We start from the raw sequence: 17,485 nt of genomic DNA, 5'->3' as shown, positions 1-17,485 counted from the left end.
TCTTTATTGTCAGGTAAAGTTAATCTCCTAGTGCATGTAAATCATGAGTTTGATCAAATATGGGGTGTTTCCCCCTAAAATTCTGCCAAATTTGATATAAACCAGTATAGTTTGAATAACTACTCAACATCCAAATACATCCATATTTATCAGAATTCAGGCTTTATTATTACAATGGAAAGAACCAAAACTTAATTCCAAGCACATGTAGTTAAAGAGTGCGGAAATGGATATTTAGTCACAAAACAATTCAATGTTTAAAGAAAAATAGTGACATTTGAAGAACGGAACAAATTTGTGTGTGTGAAGTTATAGTAGTTAAATATATATATAGAAATACAAAAAACAAAAATATGGAAGAAATACAAAATTGTTTGCTTTTAAAAAGCCCATTTTCAGTTGCTTCTTGGCATCTTGGCTAAGATCAAGTGTAAAAAGGCCAATTCTCCCAAGCCTAAACTTTGTAATTTCATAGTAAGCAATGAAGTTATTTTATGCAATCTAGTGAAACAAGATTAATGCCATTAACTGCTTAATGGCAATAGCATTTGACAGGATAAGAAATTGTATAGACATGTGACTTCCAAATAGTTTTATTTAAATCTAGTTTTCAACCTCCAAAGATAGATTGCCCCTAATAGACTTAAATATATGATTATTGAAACATAAAGTATGTGAAAGAGGAAACTAACATATGTAATGTCCACCTTCAGTTTCATAAAGGAGAGTAGGATGCTAATGCATGGAAAAAGTAGACATTTTTCTTTTTCTGTTTTCTCATACAATTCGCTGCTCTTGTTCTGCCTTAAGGTTACCCGTTCATATTGGAAACTGTCATGTAATGCTGGAAGGGGAAATTGATCACGTATGCTACCTTATTGTTTGTTTCAGGTCTTGATTGGAAACTTTGTGTATGGGGCAGGGAACTTGAAGAAAAAAGTGTGATTGAGAATCTGAGACATTTATGTTCTGACGTGGCAGACAAGATGCGAGTTCCACCAGGAATTGCCTCAATGCAAAGAAATAATGAGCTAATGAGGTACTATGACCAGGGTGGGACAGATTGAGCATCAGACTGAAAAGTTTTTGGATCCTATAGCACCTAGAATCTCTGACTTAGAGAATTCTCATTAATAAAGTATATACTAAACTTTCCAGAGAAGCTTGCTTTTCTGGCTATTGCTTGCTTCATAAAGACCTGGTTTATACAAGTGAGACGGACTAGGAAAGAGACAGTTTGATAGCCCGTTTTGCAAAAGCCACTTTAACGGTGTGTGTGCATAGCTGGATCCCTATTTTCTGACCCCACCCCATACCATAGAGAAAGAAAACTCACAATGCAATATGGTAGTAAAATTGGCTGACTCTTGTATTCCTAAGATCAATTTGACTTATTCTTGAGGATCACTAGTCTATAAATCATGACCGATCTTGCTTGGAAGATATATTGGAGAAGGATCTATGTATTAAGGGATGATGAACTCGCATATGTACCTCTTGCTGCTGCGGCAGACCTCATCGCTCCATTTACCCTGAGCTGACTGGGAGAACAGGGCACAGTTTTCCCGTTTGCCGCCATTAGGCTGTGCTCGGTCCCAGTTGAGGAAGGAGATGGCAATTCCATTGACATCAACAAACTTGCCTTCTGTGATCAGGTCATTGATGCCCAGCCAGAAGTCATTGACACCTGGCAGGCTCCTTTTACCGTAGTCTCGAAGGGCATTGATTTCTTCTGAGTTTCTGGGGATTACCAGGGTCCCTCCCTTGGAAATGCAGTCTTCGTTGGCTTCGTGGAAGTGCTTCGAGCCTTCTGACGCAAGGTAGCATTTTCTGTGAACTTTCATGCCTCGGAGACAGACTGTAAAAATGTGAAATTGAAATTTACATGTTAAGTTGCTTTTTGAGAGTAATTCATCCAGGACTGGACCTGACAAATAGCAATACATATTTGTGGAATGAATGACATGTGATGGCAATGCTGAGTTAACATTTATTTATTGGAGATTTTGTATGTGTTGGATAATGTGCCAAACACTTTACTTAGATTAGTTCAGGTAATTATCACAACAAATCCCATGAAATGGATTTTATTACTGAGATTTTATTACTCCCATCTTTACATATCAGGATATTGAAGCTTAGAGAAGTTGTTACTTGCAACAACTTAGCAAATAAGAATGTAACTTATGTAGGCCCTGGCCGGTTGGCTCAGCGGTAGAGCGTCGGCCTGGAGTGCAGGGGACCCGGGTTCAATTCCCGGCCAGGGCACATAGGAGAAGCGCCCATTTGCTTCTCCACCCCCACCCCCTCCTTCCTCTCTGTCTCTCTCTTCCCCTCCCGCAGCCAGGGCTCCATTGGAGCAAAGATGGCCCGGGCGCTGGGGATGGCTCCTTGGCCTCTGCCCCGGGCGCTAGAGTGGCTCTGGTCACGGCAGAGTGACCCCCCAGAGGGGCAGAGCATCACCCCCTGGTGGGCAGAGCGTCGCCCCTGGTGGGCGTGCCGGGTGGATCCCGGTCGGGCACATGCGGGAGTCTGTCTGACTGTCTCTCCCCGTTTCCAGCTTCAGAAAAATAAAAAAAAAAAAAAAAAAAAAAAAAAAGAATGTAACTTATGTAGCATGTAAGGTCACAACTACACACACCCAGGTCTGTCCCACTCTTAAAACATGGCCTTTAGCCCTGGCCAGATAGCTCGATTGGTCAGAGCATCGTCCTGAAGCACAGAGTTGACTGTTTGATTCCCGGTAAGGGCACATACGGGAACAGATCTATGCTCCTGGCTCTCTCTCTCCCTTCCTCGCTCACTAAAATAAAAAAATTAAAAATTAATTAAAACAAACAAAAAAAAACATGGCTTTTAGCCTCTTGCTTCTTTGATATACACATGCTTGTTAGTATAGCTCTATTATGTCCTGAATTTGCTTGAGACTTTTGGAACTGAAATGATACTTTATAATCATTAAAAACAAAAACAGAAGTCTGAGTGTGCATATAGAGATATATAGTATTTTTTTAAATGCAGATAACTCAGCCCTGATAGTATTGTTAGGTCATCCAGGATGAATCAAACAAGTAATTTAGGGAAAGCAGTGGAGAATCAGGCTCTGGCATTTATTAGCTTTGTAAACCACGGTCAAATTATTTAATTTTTCTGCGCCTCAGTTTCCTCATCTATAAAATGAGGATCATTATAATGGCACATATCTTGTAAATTGTTAGAGGATTAACGTGTTAATGTTTATAAAGTACTTATAGTGCCTGACTATAGGTAAAGCATTAACAAAACTTTCCCCTTCTTCATGTGCATTTGACCTGCTTTAAACTTTCTAATTCTGTTTCTCCGGAAACCTGGTAAACGAAATATATTGTCAGTGTTACTAGGCAATATTGTTTACGGTAAAAAAAAAAAAATGACCTTGAATTGGTAACATGGATGGTCTGTGAGTTTTAAGTACTTGAATGAAAGCCATAACTTCAGTCTTGGCTGAAGGCTGTAACTCTTGTAACCGGGCAGGTCTCTTGTGGAGCCCTCAAAGCTCTGCTTTAGCAGTTGTTATGAGAGTATGTGTGGGGTCCAGAGGAGTACGAACCTTGCAAGGCAGGGCTGTCCCTGAACCACCCAGTGGGGCTCTCATTTCCTCACCCCTGGGAACCTGGGACAGTAGCTCCTGGACAAGGGTGTGTATGGCTTCCTATGCTGCTGGGAGCTCTGCTCCAGAAAGCAAGGCAGACGAGATGCTGCTCTCTGCTGGCAAACCGTGGTTCTAACCAGTGTCCTTCCATATGCATGCGATGTGTTGGCCAGAGTCCCATGACCCCAGGTTTAGTTGAATCTCAGCAGATCTTCCCATGAGCATGTAGTAAATATCTAATGAATGCTAATTATTTAAGGCAGTTATTACTTGCTTCAGTTCTGTTTCATTGTCTATAACAGAAGAATTAGAAACAGACTTTTAAAATGGTTTATTGATATACCTATTTTTATTTCTATACCACCCATATATAGAATGAGGGAGTGGAAAATCAAGCTGATTTCTCAAGACAATTGTCTCCCCAGCTTTGGGATGCTTATGGATCCATCTGGCTTATCAATATCTCTTTTAGAAAGGTGTCACCTAGAACTTTGCATGTGGTTTGAACGGCTGGCAAGCCACAGATCTGCCCTGGCCTCCTTTGAGAGAAGGCATTGATGAGACAGGGTCTTACCTGTCTGCAGGGCCTGCATTTCCTTCAGGGCGTTGACTTCTCTCCAGAGCTTTTCAACTTGAGTCTTTAGGTCTCCATCCTTTTCTGGGGATATTTTCAGGTGGGATGGTATAGGAAAAATAAAAAGCATATGACCAAAATAATATGAAAATAAAATAAAGCCTTGGAATCCAGAATCTAAGGTAGGGGTGGTTTTAATGAAATTGAACCCAGTGTACATGAAAAATAAAGCATGAACATAAGTTGGCCAGGAGTCATAAGAGTTTGGTGATTGGGCTCCGCTCTGTCTCTCCAGTCCCTTCCTGTGGGACTCTCAGCTTTCAGACTCTGTGACTTTCAGACACATCCTAGCAAGCTGTCTCATCTCGGGACCCATTCCTTAGAGTCCCTTCTGCCTGGAACACTCTTACTCATCTCTTTGTTAAGTTTAAATATTTCCTCTAAGAAAAAATTTTCTGATCATCCTCTCTACATTGGCATTCCTCTGGCTAATCTCTTTCTTTGAAACTTAATTTTTTTTCAAAGAACTTTCTCCAATCTGTGCTTATTTTACTTAATCTGTTTATCCAGAGTATTTCTTGATGCTTAACACAGTACTTGGCATATAATAGACATTCATAATGTTTGTTGAATGAATCAACAAAATTCTAGAACTGGTGGAGATTGTTTTAGAAATTAAAGGCTAGTGAGCTCTTCAAAGGCAGAAATTGTAATAAATCATAATAAAAATAAAAAGTACTGAAAGCTACCATACCCTGTGCTCCAAGAGTTTAATTCTTTCTTTCTTTCTTTCTTTCTTTCTTTCTTTCTTTCTTTCTTTCTTTCTTTCTTTCTTTCTTTCTTTCTTTCTATTAAGTGAGAGGTGAGGAGGCAAAGAGACACACTCCTGCATGAGCTCCCCCCGGGGACCCACCAGCAAGCCCCCTACCAGGTGATGCTCTGACTCTCTGGGGCTGCTGCTCTGTTGCTTAGGAACTGAGCTATTTTATCACCTGAGTCACCTCAGGTGACTGTAGCTATCCTCAGAACCCGGAGCCAGCTCACTTGAACTGTGGGAGGTGAGAGAGAGAGAGAGAGAAAGGGGAGGGGGAAGGGTGGAAAACCAGATGATTGCTTCTCTTGTGTGTCCTGACTGGGAATTGAACTACATGCCAGGCTGATGCTCTACTGCTCAGCTAACTGGCTATGGCCAAGAGCTTAATTCTTTCAATATTCCTGTGAGAGAGACACCATCACTATCCCCATTTCACAGAAGAAGAAATAAAGGCACAGACAGCTGAATTAACCTGTGAAAGGTCACCCAGCTCATAAGATACAGTCAGGATTGACTCTCACTGACCCCATGACTCTTTTCTTCCCCTGCCTCCCATCTGCTTCTGCACAGTGATCACCTTCACCTGCTCAGTCCCTAACACGTGGTCTCAGGCAGAGAAAACACTTAAAGCTTGATCTGAGCTGCCCCCAGATCCCTCTTCATGGGGGTGCCAGATAGTGAATCTATGCTCTGCCCTGGGTTTTTCAGGACAGCCCCAAACCCAAACATGCAAATTCACCACCCCTTTAAACATGTGTTTTCAAGCCAGGTATTTCCACAGTTGGGTAAAGACGCTGGTTGGCAAACCGGGGCTCTTTGGCCCCTTGAGTGTGGCTGTTCCACAAAATACCATGTGCGGGCGCTACCTCAATAAGGAATGTACCTACCTATATAGTTTAAGTTTAAAAAATTTGGCTCTCAAAAGAAATTTCAGCCGCTGTACTGTTGATATTTGGCTCTGTTGACTAATGAGTTTGCCGAGCACTGGTTAGGAAAATGCCTTCTGGGGTACCCAGGGTGGCTCACACCTCTGTTTCACTATTGTTTGTCAATTCTCAAAGTGTCCAACAGCTCAGCTCGGAAATACAATAGTCCAAGGGTTTCCTCAGTGGGATCATTCAATCCAGAATAAATATAAGGAAATACTGAGAATGCAAAACCATTCATTGTTTGGGTCCAGGTTTGCAAAGATCTTTCCAGTTACAAGTTGTCCGTCTATAAATGTCATCCCCCATTCCTCTCAGCTTCCTGCGCCACTCCATCTAAACAAGTGACCTCCACAGAGAAGCTGTAAACATTGTATTAATAATTTGGATAAAGACACAAGAATTAATATCAGGCCACTGAGAGATCGTTATGGAAGTCATGGTTCAGGTGGCTTGGTTTCTGCTTCTCTCCTTCATGACATATGTGAGAGTGTTTGTCTACAGTGAATTCAGGGAACAACTATTTCACTGTAAAAATTATATTTTATTCATTATTGCAGCATACAATTATTTGAGACCTTGGAAGTAAGTACCAGAGAAATCTTTCGTTTGGAGCTAAATAATTTAATTACCATTTTGAGTTTTTTAAAAAAGGCTCCTTTTCATTTTATTATTAGTGTTCTCCAAAATAGGTACAATACAGAAACTATGCAAAAATAATTCCTAATAAACATATGAAATGACCAGTAAACATATGAAAAATACCTCACTCTCATTAACCATCAATTAAATACAAATTTTAAAAAAGTATTTTTGTCATTTGGTTAGTTTGTCAGGGCTTAAACCTAAACTGATGGCCTGATGTTGGTTGCCATGGTGTGTGGAAATGGGCAGTCTCACCCTGACAACAGGATCATAGATTGATGCTGTTATTTTGGGAGACGATTAGAAAGTGGGATTAGCCAGGGGTTTTGCTTCTAGAAATGTATCACAACATCCTAGCATGGGGATTGGTATACTTATAGACAGTCCCTGACAGGATGGTTCAATGTATGATTTTTTATTTTATTTTATGATGGGGTGAAAACCAAACACTTTTAGTAGAAATGGTATTTTTTAAAAGTTTGATCTTTTCCTGGGCGAGCACTGTGTGGTATCATTTCCTCTTTGGTGCTGGGCAGAGGCCGAGAGCCACAGCTCCTGGTCAGCCAGGTGGTCAAGAGGGTAAACAAGCTATGCTCTGTAGTATACTGCATCGTCAGCATTTAAAAAATATATTGTGTTATGAGCACATTTAACATAGTTTAGGCTAAGCTACATAATACTTAGTAGGTTTTATATATTAGGTACATTTTCAACTTATGATATTTTCAATTTATGATGGGTTAATCAGGATGTAACCCCATCGTAAGTCCGGGAGCATCATTATATGTGTACAAAGCAGGTCACTGAGGTTCTGAATCAAAAAGAGAAGGATTGGAAAGCACACAAAAGTTCACCAAGAGAACAGATTACATTAGTCATGACCCATCTACACGACAGAATAGTATGCAGCTCTTCGAACAACTGAGGTATGCCTCGTGTTGATCTGGATCCACAATTTAACAGATGAAATTCATTAGTTTGTCTATCGGGCACTTTGTGTAGTCAATGCTTATTTTGTTAAAAATATCAGTTTTTAAAATATGCATTTAAAAAACTGGTACTATTACCTCCCGACAGTTAATAGTGGGTAAGACCATGGAGATGATTGGGAGGGAGAAAATGGGGTTCACTTTTGATTTCATAAAGTATTTATATTATTTACAGGTACTTAAACTACTTCAAGTGTGTTAGAGGGTGGGGGAGACTGTTCTGTGAGTCTAGGCTTACTACCTCACCCACTGTAGAATCTGCTTTTTGAGACCTACTGGCAAAAACTAGCAAAGAAAAAACTGCTTTGACAAGATGGTATTTAAGATGTGTACCCAGCCATTTAAAAAAAAGGCATGTGTATGTGGGGTGTGGGTGTGCAGAGGAGGGGAAGTGGGCAGCTCTCTATGACCTGAACTGCAGTTAACTCAGAAACAACCACACTGCACACATGCACGTTCCCATGATCATACCCCTCCCCATGTCCCTATTGGGTGGTCACCACTTTGCCACTCCCCTCCATTGGTAAAGAGAGGCTGGCTGCAAAAATATGCCACATCACCCGGTACCTTCTCTCCTCCTTCCCCTGCCTCATCTTCAGCGACAGACTTGACCTACACGTGGGAAGTATTGCAGTCTTCCATTAAAAGAGGAAACAGGGCGGTATGATAGTTAATAAGAAAAAATTTTTCTACTTAAGAAACCTTGGGGCCCTGGCCAATTGGCACAGTGGTAGAGCGTCAGCCTGGCGTGCAGAAGTCCCGGGTTCGATTCCCGGCCAGGGCACACAGGAGAAGCGCCCATCTGCTTCTCCACACCTCCCCTTCTCCTTCCTCTCTGTCTCTCTCTTCCCCTCCTGCAGCTGAGGCTCCATTGGAGCAAAGATGGCCCGGGAGCTGGAGATGGCTCCTTGGCCTCTGCCCCAGGTGCTAGAGTGGCTCTGGTCGCAACAGAGCGACACCCTGGAGGGGCAGAGCATCGCCCCCTGGTGAGCAGAGCATCGCCCCTGGTGGGCGTGCCGGGTGGATCCCAGTCGGGCGCATGTAGGAGTCTGTCTGACTGTCTCTTCCCGTTTCCAGCTTCAGAAAAATACAAAAAAAAAAAAAAAAAAAAAAAAAAGGAAACTTGGATCAGACTTAAACTGTATAAATTCCTCTAGATAAAGACACTTTGTAATCATCAAAACACAACATAAAACAAACCACCTTTCTACCAACCAACCATCTGTGTTGTGTCAAATCAAGACTAACCTTGTTGGTATTGCTTTATATGTTTTGTTATTATTAAAGTGCAAGTGATAAAGGAAATAGTGTTATAATATTTATCTAAAATTATCCTGATATGAAAATGACTCAAAGAATGAAATAAAACATTACCCATGTTTTCCCTTTTGTTTTGGTTTCAGCATGTTGCAAATAAATTGCCATCATCTGTTTTCTTTGCAACGTTTACTATTTTTTTAACCTCTTACCCTAATTCAAGCCACCCAAAATTTGAGATTGATTGTAGATTTAGTTTTGCATTAAAATGTCTTCAAACACTATATGATTTTGCAAGTTAAAATATGTTTAAGTTAAAGAGAGGTTCAATTTCTCCCTGATATGAAAAAGCTTATATAGATAGTATAGACTGTCCTTACATTGCAAGGGATGTGAAAATATATCTATATGGTAATTGGTGACAAAAAGAAAATCACAATTACCAATAGCTCTATACTACCCATGTAATAAGATTATAATTATCTCAGACTTATCTTTGAATAGACTTACACAACCTCAATGAGTGAAACAGTGTACTCTATAATAAACATTTTCTGCTTGACCTCTCATTCATAATATCAGATGTCTATATATCCAAATGACTCCATCTGAAAAACATTCTGCATATCTAACCCCACCTGACAAAGGTTATACTATATATATATATATGTTATATTACAAAAGATACTTTTCCTGAAAAAACTCATCCAGAGAATTAAAAGGTCAGTCAATCTCATGAAACACCACACCCCTCTGATGGCATGGTACTGTCACCAGGGACGGTGCTCACCCTGAGCAAGCCTAGTATTTTGCTGGACTGAGAAGCCCCGTTACCTTTCACTCGGCGTTTGCTGTGCTTCCTGGCTTTGATTTTGGACGTGTGACTGGTGGTCTGGTCCAGGAGTAAGGTGATAACCAGGACGTAAATTACAAGTCCACTCTTTGCCATGGCTCTCGGGCAAGTCCTATGGCCACTTTGCCAGCTCCTCTGAAGTCACTAAGGGACAAGTAGACAGCACAGCCACATCTTGCTCAGGAATGCCAGGAGCCAGCTTTATAAAAGTGAGCCGGGAAGGCTGGCGGCAGTCCTGCTGACGAAACGTCGGGCTGCCTCGCTGGCCACAGCATAAGGCGACCCCTTGTTCTCCTTCCTCATGTCAGACTTTGCTATTTTAATATTGCTGCTGCATTACCCAGCCGACTTGCCTTCTCAGAGTGTATCAGAGTGAACTAAGGACAAAAGGTTTTGCCTGTTTTTCTTTCTTTTATTTTAAATTTAAAGTCCAGGAAGCTTGGGGTCTCTGCAAAGACCCCAACATTTAAGTCTTGCATTTGAAGGAGCTCAGGATTCACTTAATGTTCTGGGAAATGTACTCAATTCCAAATGACCAAAAAAATAAACCCACCCCCAACCAAGAAAGTTACTCTGTGTGTGTGTGTGTGTGTGTGTGTTTGTGTGTGTGTGTGTGTGTGTGTGTGTGTGTGTGAGAGAGAGAGAGAGAGAGAGAGAGAGAGAGAGAGAGAGAGAGAGAGAGGCTACAGCACCACCTGTGTGTCTATACCCACTGGAGCATCTGCAAGCGAAAGTCCAGCTTGGGAATGGCTTGCTTACAGGATGGAATGGAGACAGCTGAAGTGGAGGGTTCATGAGGTATAAGTTCCCTCTTTATAAGGGTCTCATGGATTCATTAAGAATTACTTTCTTAGAGTGAAAACAAATTATAACAGTGAGTTACTTTCACAAGAATTAATGTAAATTATTAACTATAGTTATCTTATGGGAGATCCCCACCACCCAATACTTTTAACCTTGAAACTACCCCCAAAACTTAAAGAACACTTTCAAGTGAAATATAGCAATAACAGAGACCTAGAATGAAAGACTTGGTGTAATTACTCTTATCTAACAATGGGCTTTAAGGATGAGTATTGGGAGCCAGATATAGAATTTTGAATCAAAAGCAAGAGACTTCCATACAAGTGCAACCAAGATGGAGTAAGTTAGACCTCAGAGAAAGGCCCCAATGGATTGATTCCATCCTCGTTGTTATCTGGATGACTGGGTGCAGATAGAGAGCAGGGCTTGCAGAGTTTGGAAGTCTGAAGGACCATACTAGTACTACTACTACTACTACTACCACCACCACTACTACTACCACTACTACTACTACTACCACCACCACCACCACCACTACTACTACCACTACTACTACTACTACTACTACTAACACCACCACCACCACTACTACTACCACCACTACTACTACTACTACCACTACTACTACTACTACTACTACTATATGACTCCTCCTCCTCCTCCTCTTCCTCTTCCTCCTCCTCCTCCTCTTCCTCCTTCTCTTCCTCCTCCTCCTCTTCCTCTTATTCCTCCTCCTCCTCCTCCTTCTTCTTCTCCCTTCTCCCTTCTCCCTCCTCCTCCTCCTCTTCCTCCTCTCTCTCCTCCTCCTCCTCTTCCTCCTCCTCCTCCTCTCCCTCTCCCTCCTCCTCCTCCTCCTCTTCCTCCTTCTCCTCTTCCTCCTCCTCCTCTTCCTCCTCCTCTCCCTCTCCCTCCTCCTCTCCCTCTCCCTCCTCCTCCTCCTCTCCTCCTCTCCCTCCTCCTCCTCCTCTTCTTCCTCCTCCTCCTCTCCCTCTCCCTTCTCCTCCTCCTCCTCTTCTTCCTTCTCCTCTTCCTCCTCCTCCTTCTCCCTTCTCCCTTCTCCCTCCTCCTCCTCTTCCTCCTCCTCCTCCTCTCCCTCTCCTTCCTCCTCCTCCTCCCCCTCTCCCTTCTCCTCCTCCTCCTCTTCCTCCTTCTCCTCTTCCTCTTCCTCCTTCTCCTCCTCCTCCTCCTCCTCCTCCTCCTCCTCCTCCTTCTTCTTCTTCTCCCTCCTCCCTTCTCCCTTCTCCCTTCTCCCTTCCTCTTCTTCTTCTTCTTTTTAGACAATAGGGAAGAATCAAGGGCTGATTGATTCCCTCTGAATCTCAGTAAGGAAAACCACAGCCTAATTCATCTATATTTCCTCCCTGCTGAAGTCGCTTTGTAACCTTCCCACAATTACAGCAGAGTAAGGCTACTGATGTGGGGAAGTCAGACCTAATTTAGCAAGGTAAGTGTGAAATAAAAAACTAAACATTTTACTTATGCAAGAGTCTTTTGCTGATATGGGCAGCCTACAAGTAGGCATTTGAGGGCACTGGAAACCAGCTGAGCTGGGTTCACATCATGCTTTCACCCATTTATCAGCTGTGTAATCTTGGGCAAGTCATTGCACCTCTCTGGATCTTAATGAGGGGGCTAGGAATGCTTAGTTTTCAAGGCTGTGGGAAAGATTAAACGAGATAATGGGTATGAGCACTTAGCACAATGTCCAGTGCTTCATGGTGATAATGATGATGATAATAATAAGTGGGATTCATCCCAGAATCTCAAGGATGGTTCAACGTATGTAAAACAGTTAACGTAATACACCATATCAACAAAACAAAGAACAAAAACCACATGATCTTATCAATAGATGCAGAAAAGGCTTTCGATAAAATACAACACAATTTTATGTTTAAGACTCTCAACAAAATGGGTAGAGAAGGTAAACATCTCAACATGATAAAGGCCATATATGATAAACCATCAGCTAACATCATATTAAATGGCACTAAACTGAAGGCTTTCCCCCTTAAATCAGGAACAAGACAGGGTTGTCCACTCTCTCCACTCTTATTTAATGTGGTACTAGAGGTTCTAGCCAGAGCAATCAGACAAGACAAAGAAATAAAAGGCATCCATATCAGAAAAAAAGAAGTAAAGGTATCACTTTTTGCAGATGATATGATCCTATGCATCGAAAGCCCCAAAGAATCCACAAAAAGATTACTAGAAACAATAAGCCAATACAGTAAGGTCGCAGGATACAAAATTAACATACAGAAGTCAATAGCTTTTCTATATGCCAACAATGAAACATTTGAGAATGAACTCAAAAGAATAATCCCCTTCACTCTTGCAACAAAAAAAATAAAATACTTAGGAATAAACATAACAAAGAATGTAAAGGACTTATATAATAAAAACTATAAACCATTGTTAAGGGAAATCGAAAAAGATATAATGAGATGGAAGAATATACCTTGTTCTTGGTTAGGAAGAATAAATATAATCAAGATGGCCATATTACCCAAAGCAATATACAAATTTAATGCAATTCCCATCAAAATTCCAATGACAGTTTTTAAAGAAATGGAGCAAAAAATCATCAGATTTATATGGAACTATAGAAAACCTCGAATAGCCAAAGCAATCCTAAAAAAAAAGAATGAAGCTGGGGGCATTACAATACCTGACTTCAAACTATATTATAGGGCCACAACAATCAAAACAGCATGGTATTGGCAGAAAAATAGACACTCAGACCAATGGAACAGAATAGAAAACCCAGAAATAAAACCACATATATATAGTCAAATAATTTTTGATAAAGGGGCCAACAACACACAATGGAGAAAAGAAAGCCTCTTCAATAAATGGTGCTGGGAAAACTGGAAAGCCACATGCAAAAGAATGAAACTCGACTACAGTTTGTCCCCCTGTACTAAAATTAACTCAAAATGGATCAAAGATCTAAACATAAGACCTGAAACAATTAAGTACATAGAAGAAGACATAGGTATTAAACTCATGGACCTGGGTTTTAAAGAGCATTTTATGAATTTGACTCCAAAGGCAAGAGAAGTGAAGGCAAAAATTAATAAATGGGACTACATCAGACTAAGAAGTTTTTGCTCAGCAAGAGAAACTGATAACAAAATAAACAGACAGCCAACTAAATGGGAAATGATATTTTCAAACAACAGCTCAGATAAGGGCCTAATATCCAAAATATACAAAGAACTCATAAAACTCAACAACAAATAAACAAACAATCCAATAAAAAAATGGGAAGAGGACATGAACAGACACTTCACCCAGGAAGAAATACAAATGGCCAACAGATATATGAAAAGATGCTCATCTTCGTTAGTTATTAGAGAAATGCAAATCAAAACTGCAATGAGATACCACCTCACACCTGTTAGATTAGCTATTATTAACAAGACAGGTAAGAGCAAATGTTGGAGAGGCTGTGGAGAAAAAGGAACCCTCATACACTGTTGGTGGGAATGTAAAGTAGTACAACCATTATGGAAGAAAGTATGGTGGTTCCTCAAAAAACTGAAAATAGAATTACCTTATGACCCAGCAATCCCTCTACTGGGTATATACCCCCAAAACACAGAAACATTGATACGTAAAGACACATGCAGCCCCATGTTCATTGCAGCATTGTTCACAGTGGCCAGGACATGGAAACAACCAAAAAGCCCATCAATAGATGACTGGATAAAGAAGATGTGGCACATATACACTATGGAATACTACTCAGCCACAAGAAATGATGACATCGGATCATTTACAGCAAAATGGTGGGATCTTGATAACATTATACGAAGTGAAATAAGTAAATCAGAAAAAAACAGGAACTGCATTATTCCATACGTAGGTGGGACATAAAAGTGAAACTAAGAGACATTGATAAGAGTGTGGTGGTTACGGGGGAGAGGGGGGAGAGGGAGAGGGGAAGGGGGAGGGGGAGGGGCACAAAGAAAACTAGATAGAAGGTGACAGAGGACAATCTGACTTTGGGTGATGTGTATGCAACATAAGTGAACGACAAGATAACCTGGAGTTGTTATCTTTGAATATATGTATCCTGATTTATTGATGTTGCCCCATTAAAAAAATAAAATTATTAAAAAAAATAATAATGGTTATAGCTGTAATATCCTTATCGTTAGTTATAATAGTAATGTACAGTTTCTGGAATGCCAGATCTTTGTAATCTTCAAAGCAAGCCTATGGAATAAGTAATCTCTGCATTTTATAGATGATTTAAACCAACCAAACCTCAGAAAAGTTAAGTGGATTTGTTCAATGTCACTCAGATCCCAAGGATAAGAGTAAAAATTAAAATCTATTTTTGACCCCAGAAGACTTCTCTTTTAACCTGGACTGGGGAAAATATGGTTTGATTTAAATAGGGGAAAGGATCAATGTTTTACAATTGATCTTATGATTGCTCAAAAATGCTTTTTGCCAGTGTCTCAAATCCTTTACACTGAGATTTCAAGTTACAGAATACTGGTGGAAAGCTAAAGATTTATCTTGGATCTTTGATATGTATTGTGTTCAACCTGAACTTATAAGAACAAGGTGTCTTTCTTCTTCAAATTAAATCTATACTGTTTTTAAACTCTTTCCTTTTCCAGGAAAACCTCTGACACTTTTAACCAGATCTTAAAGCCTATGCTTTCTTCTTTAATAATTAATAGACTTTATTTTTTTTAGAGCAGTTTAGATTTACAGAAAAATTGATCAGAAAATAGAGAGGGCTCCCTTTTAACCCCTCTCTCTGACCTCTTGATTTCTCCTATTATCAACATCTTGCATTTGTGTGGCATATTTCTTGTAATTAATGAATAGACATTAATATGTTATTATTAACTAAAGTCTGTCGTTTACATTAGCATTCATTCTTTGTGTTATGCAGCTCTATGGGTTTTAGGAAATAAGTGTATAATGTCATGTACCCACCATTATAATAACATACAGAACAGTTTCACTGAAGCCCACACTTAAAAAAATTTCAATTACTGTTTGCATTCAATATTATTTTGTATTAGTTTCAGGTGTACAGCATAGTGGTCAATCATGTACTTTACAAAGTGTTCCTCTGATAGTTCCAATACCCACCTAGCTCCATGTATAGTTATTACACTGTTACTGACTCTACTCCTTATAACAACATGACCACTTTATAACTAGTTTGTACTTCTTAATCCCTTCACCTTTTTTACCCAGTCCCCCACTGCCCCTCCTCTCACAACCACCCGTCTCCTATTCTCTGAGTCTGTTTCAATTTTATTTTGTTCTTTAGATTCCACATATCAGTGATACCACATAATATTTGTCTTTCTCTGACTTACTTCACTTAGCATAAGACCTTCTAGGTCCATCCATGCTGTCACAAATGGTAAGATTTCATTCTTTTTTATGGCCACATAATATTCCACTGTTTATATGTACCACAGCTTTTTTTTTTAATCTACTTGTTTATTGATGGGCACTTGGGTTGCTTCCATATCATGGCTATTGTAAATAATGCTACAATAAACATAGGGGTGCTTATATTCTTTTGAATTAGTGTTTTAGGTTTCTTTGAACATGTACCCAGAGTGGGATCACTGCGCCATAAGCAGTTCCATTTTTAATTTTTTTGAGGAGCCTCCATACTGTTTTCCACAGTGTGAAGCCCGCACTTTTTGTTCTAATGAAACATCTGAGGATTCACCTGTTCCTCATCTGTGCTGCCTGGCACTCTCGGATTCTCTCCTAACTGCTCTAATCTCCTCCACTCTCTACCTAGATTATCTTATTCCTTCTCATGGATTCACATTCCGTCTGGGACTTCCTCACACTAACTTCTCAACTTAGGATCGCCTTCTTCAGCCTCATATTTCCTGTTGTTCATGTGACGTTTCCAGTTGGATGTCTCAGAGACATTTCACACTTGTGATGGTTAAAATTAATTCCAGGTTCCTCTCTCATTAATGCCCCATAAATTTAGAAAAGCTCCTGTCCTCCTCAGTCTTCCCTGTCACAGTTCATGTCTCCATCGTCTACTCAGTGGGCCAGTTCCAAAACCTGGGAGTCATCTTTGAGCCCCCGTTCCTTTAGCCTCAACATCCTTTCTTATGACCTTGTCAGTTGGAAATGGTTTGGTTTCTACCTCTACATACATTGTTCCTCTCTGATGCCTTCAACTCATCCTAAGTCCCCAAGAGCTCTTGTCGTAACCAAGCTCCTGCCTAATTCAGAGGAATGCACCACACATCACTAATGTAGTTGTTCCTCTCCTACTTCAAATCCTCCAAATCTTTCCATTGTACTTAAAATGAAGCTCAGAATGCCTATCGTGGTGTCTGAAGCCCTATTCCCTCGTGCGACCTTACATGCTTCTTCCCGATGACTTTCTCCAGTTGCAGAGAGACCTTTGCCAACTTTGAGTCATGTTTAATTCTCTCCTTCTACCAAACTATGCCTTTCCACGTGCTTTTTCTCTGTCACTATACCCCACCCCTTTCCAAAACTTGAACTCTTGGCACATAGTCTCAATTAATGCCATTTCTTTCTTTCTGACTGACTCCCTCTTGTCCTCCAGGTCTGAATTCAGAGATGACCATCGCAGACACACCTTCTCTATCTGCACAATCTAGGAAGGTCCTGCTTGGTTTTCTTTGTTAAAGTACCATGCCTTCTTTGTAGCCTGCATTACAGTTTGGTACTCATCTGAGATTTTCCGTTCTTAATGAGTTTCCTTGCTGGATCTCAGCCTCTCTGGCTGGGCTGTGAGCGCTGGAGGTCAGGGGCTATCCCAGGTTAGCTCATCCTGCATGTAGCACCGCAGGCAGTGTTTGTTCAGTCAATATTTACCAATGTGTGGCAGGACAGTTTTGCTTTTGCTTCCCTGTCTTTCCACCTCTGCCCCAAGGCTCCCACAGTAAGGCTCTTTGATCAAGGAAATAGCAACTCAACTCATGGAAGAGTCAAGAGGCCAAGACTTG

The 17,485-nt window shown here is 40.7% G+C and overlaps 1 protein-coding gene across 1 annotated transcript; it reads right to left on the bottom strand.

The window, feature by feature from the left end:
* Nucleotides 1-1,466: 1,466 nt before the first annotated feature.
* CLEC3A (C-type lectin domain family 3 member A) lies at nucleotides 1,467-9,785 on the bottom strand. The gene is made up of 3 exons (XM_066243890.1): nucleotides 9,671-9,785; nucleotides 4,206-4,289; nucleotides 1,467-1,858 (listed from the first exon to the last, which is right to left on the bottom strand). Exons 1-3 carry the CDS (start codon nucleotides 9,783-9,785, stop codon nucleotides 1,467-1,469), a joined length of 591 nt encoding a protein of 196 aa, XP_066099987.1.
* Between the last annotated feature and the right edge of the window lie 7,700 nt (nucleotides 9,786-17,485).

Source organism: Saccopteryx bilineata, chromosome 9, assembly GCF_036850765.1.
Source record: "Saccopteryx bilineata isolate mSacBil1 chromosome 9, mSacBil1_pri_phased_curated, whole genome shotgun sequence".
NCBI classification, from domain to species: Eukaryota; Metazoa; Chordata; class Mammalia; order Chiroptera; family Emballonuridae; genus Saccopteryx; species Saccopteryx bilineata.
Note: the sequence above shows the minus strand (reverse complement) of the source record. Positions and strands in the feature narration are given on the sequence as shown.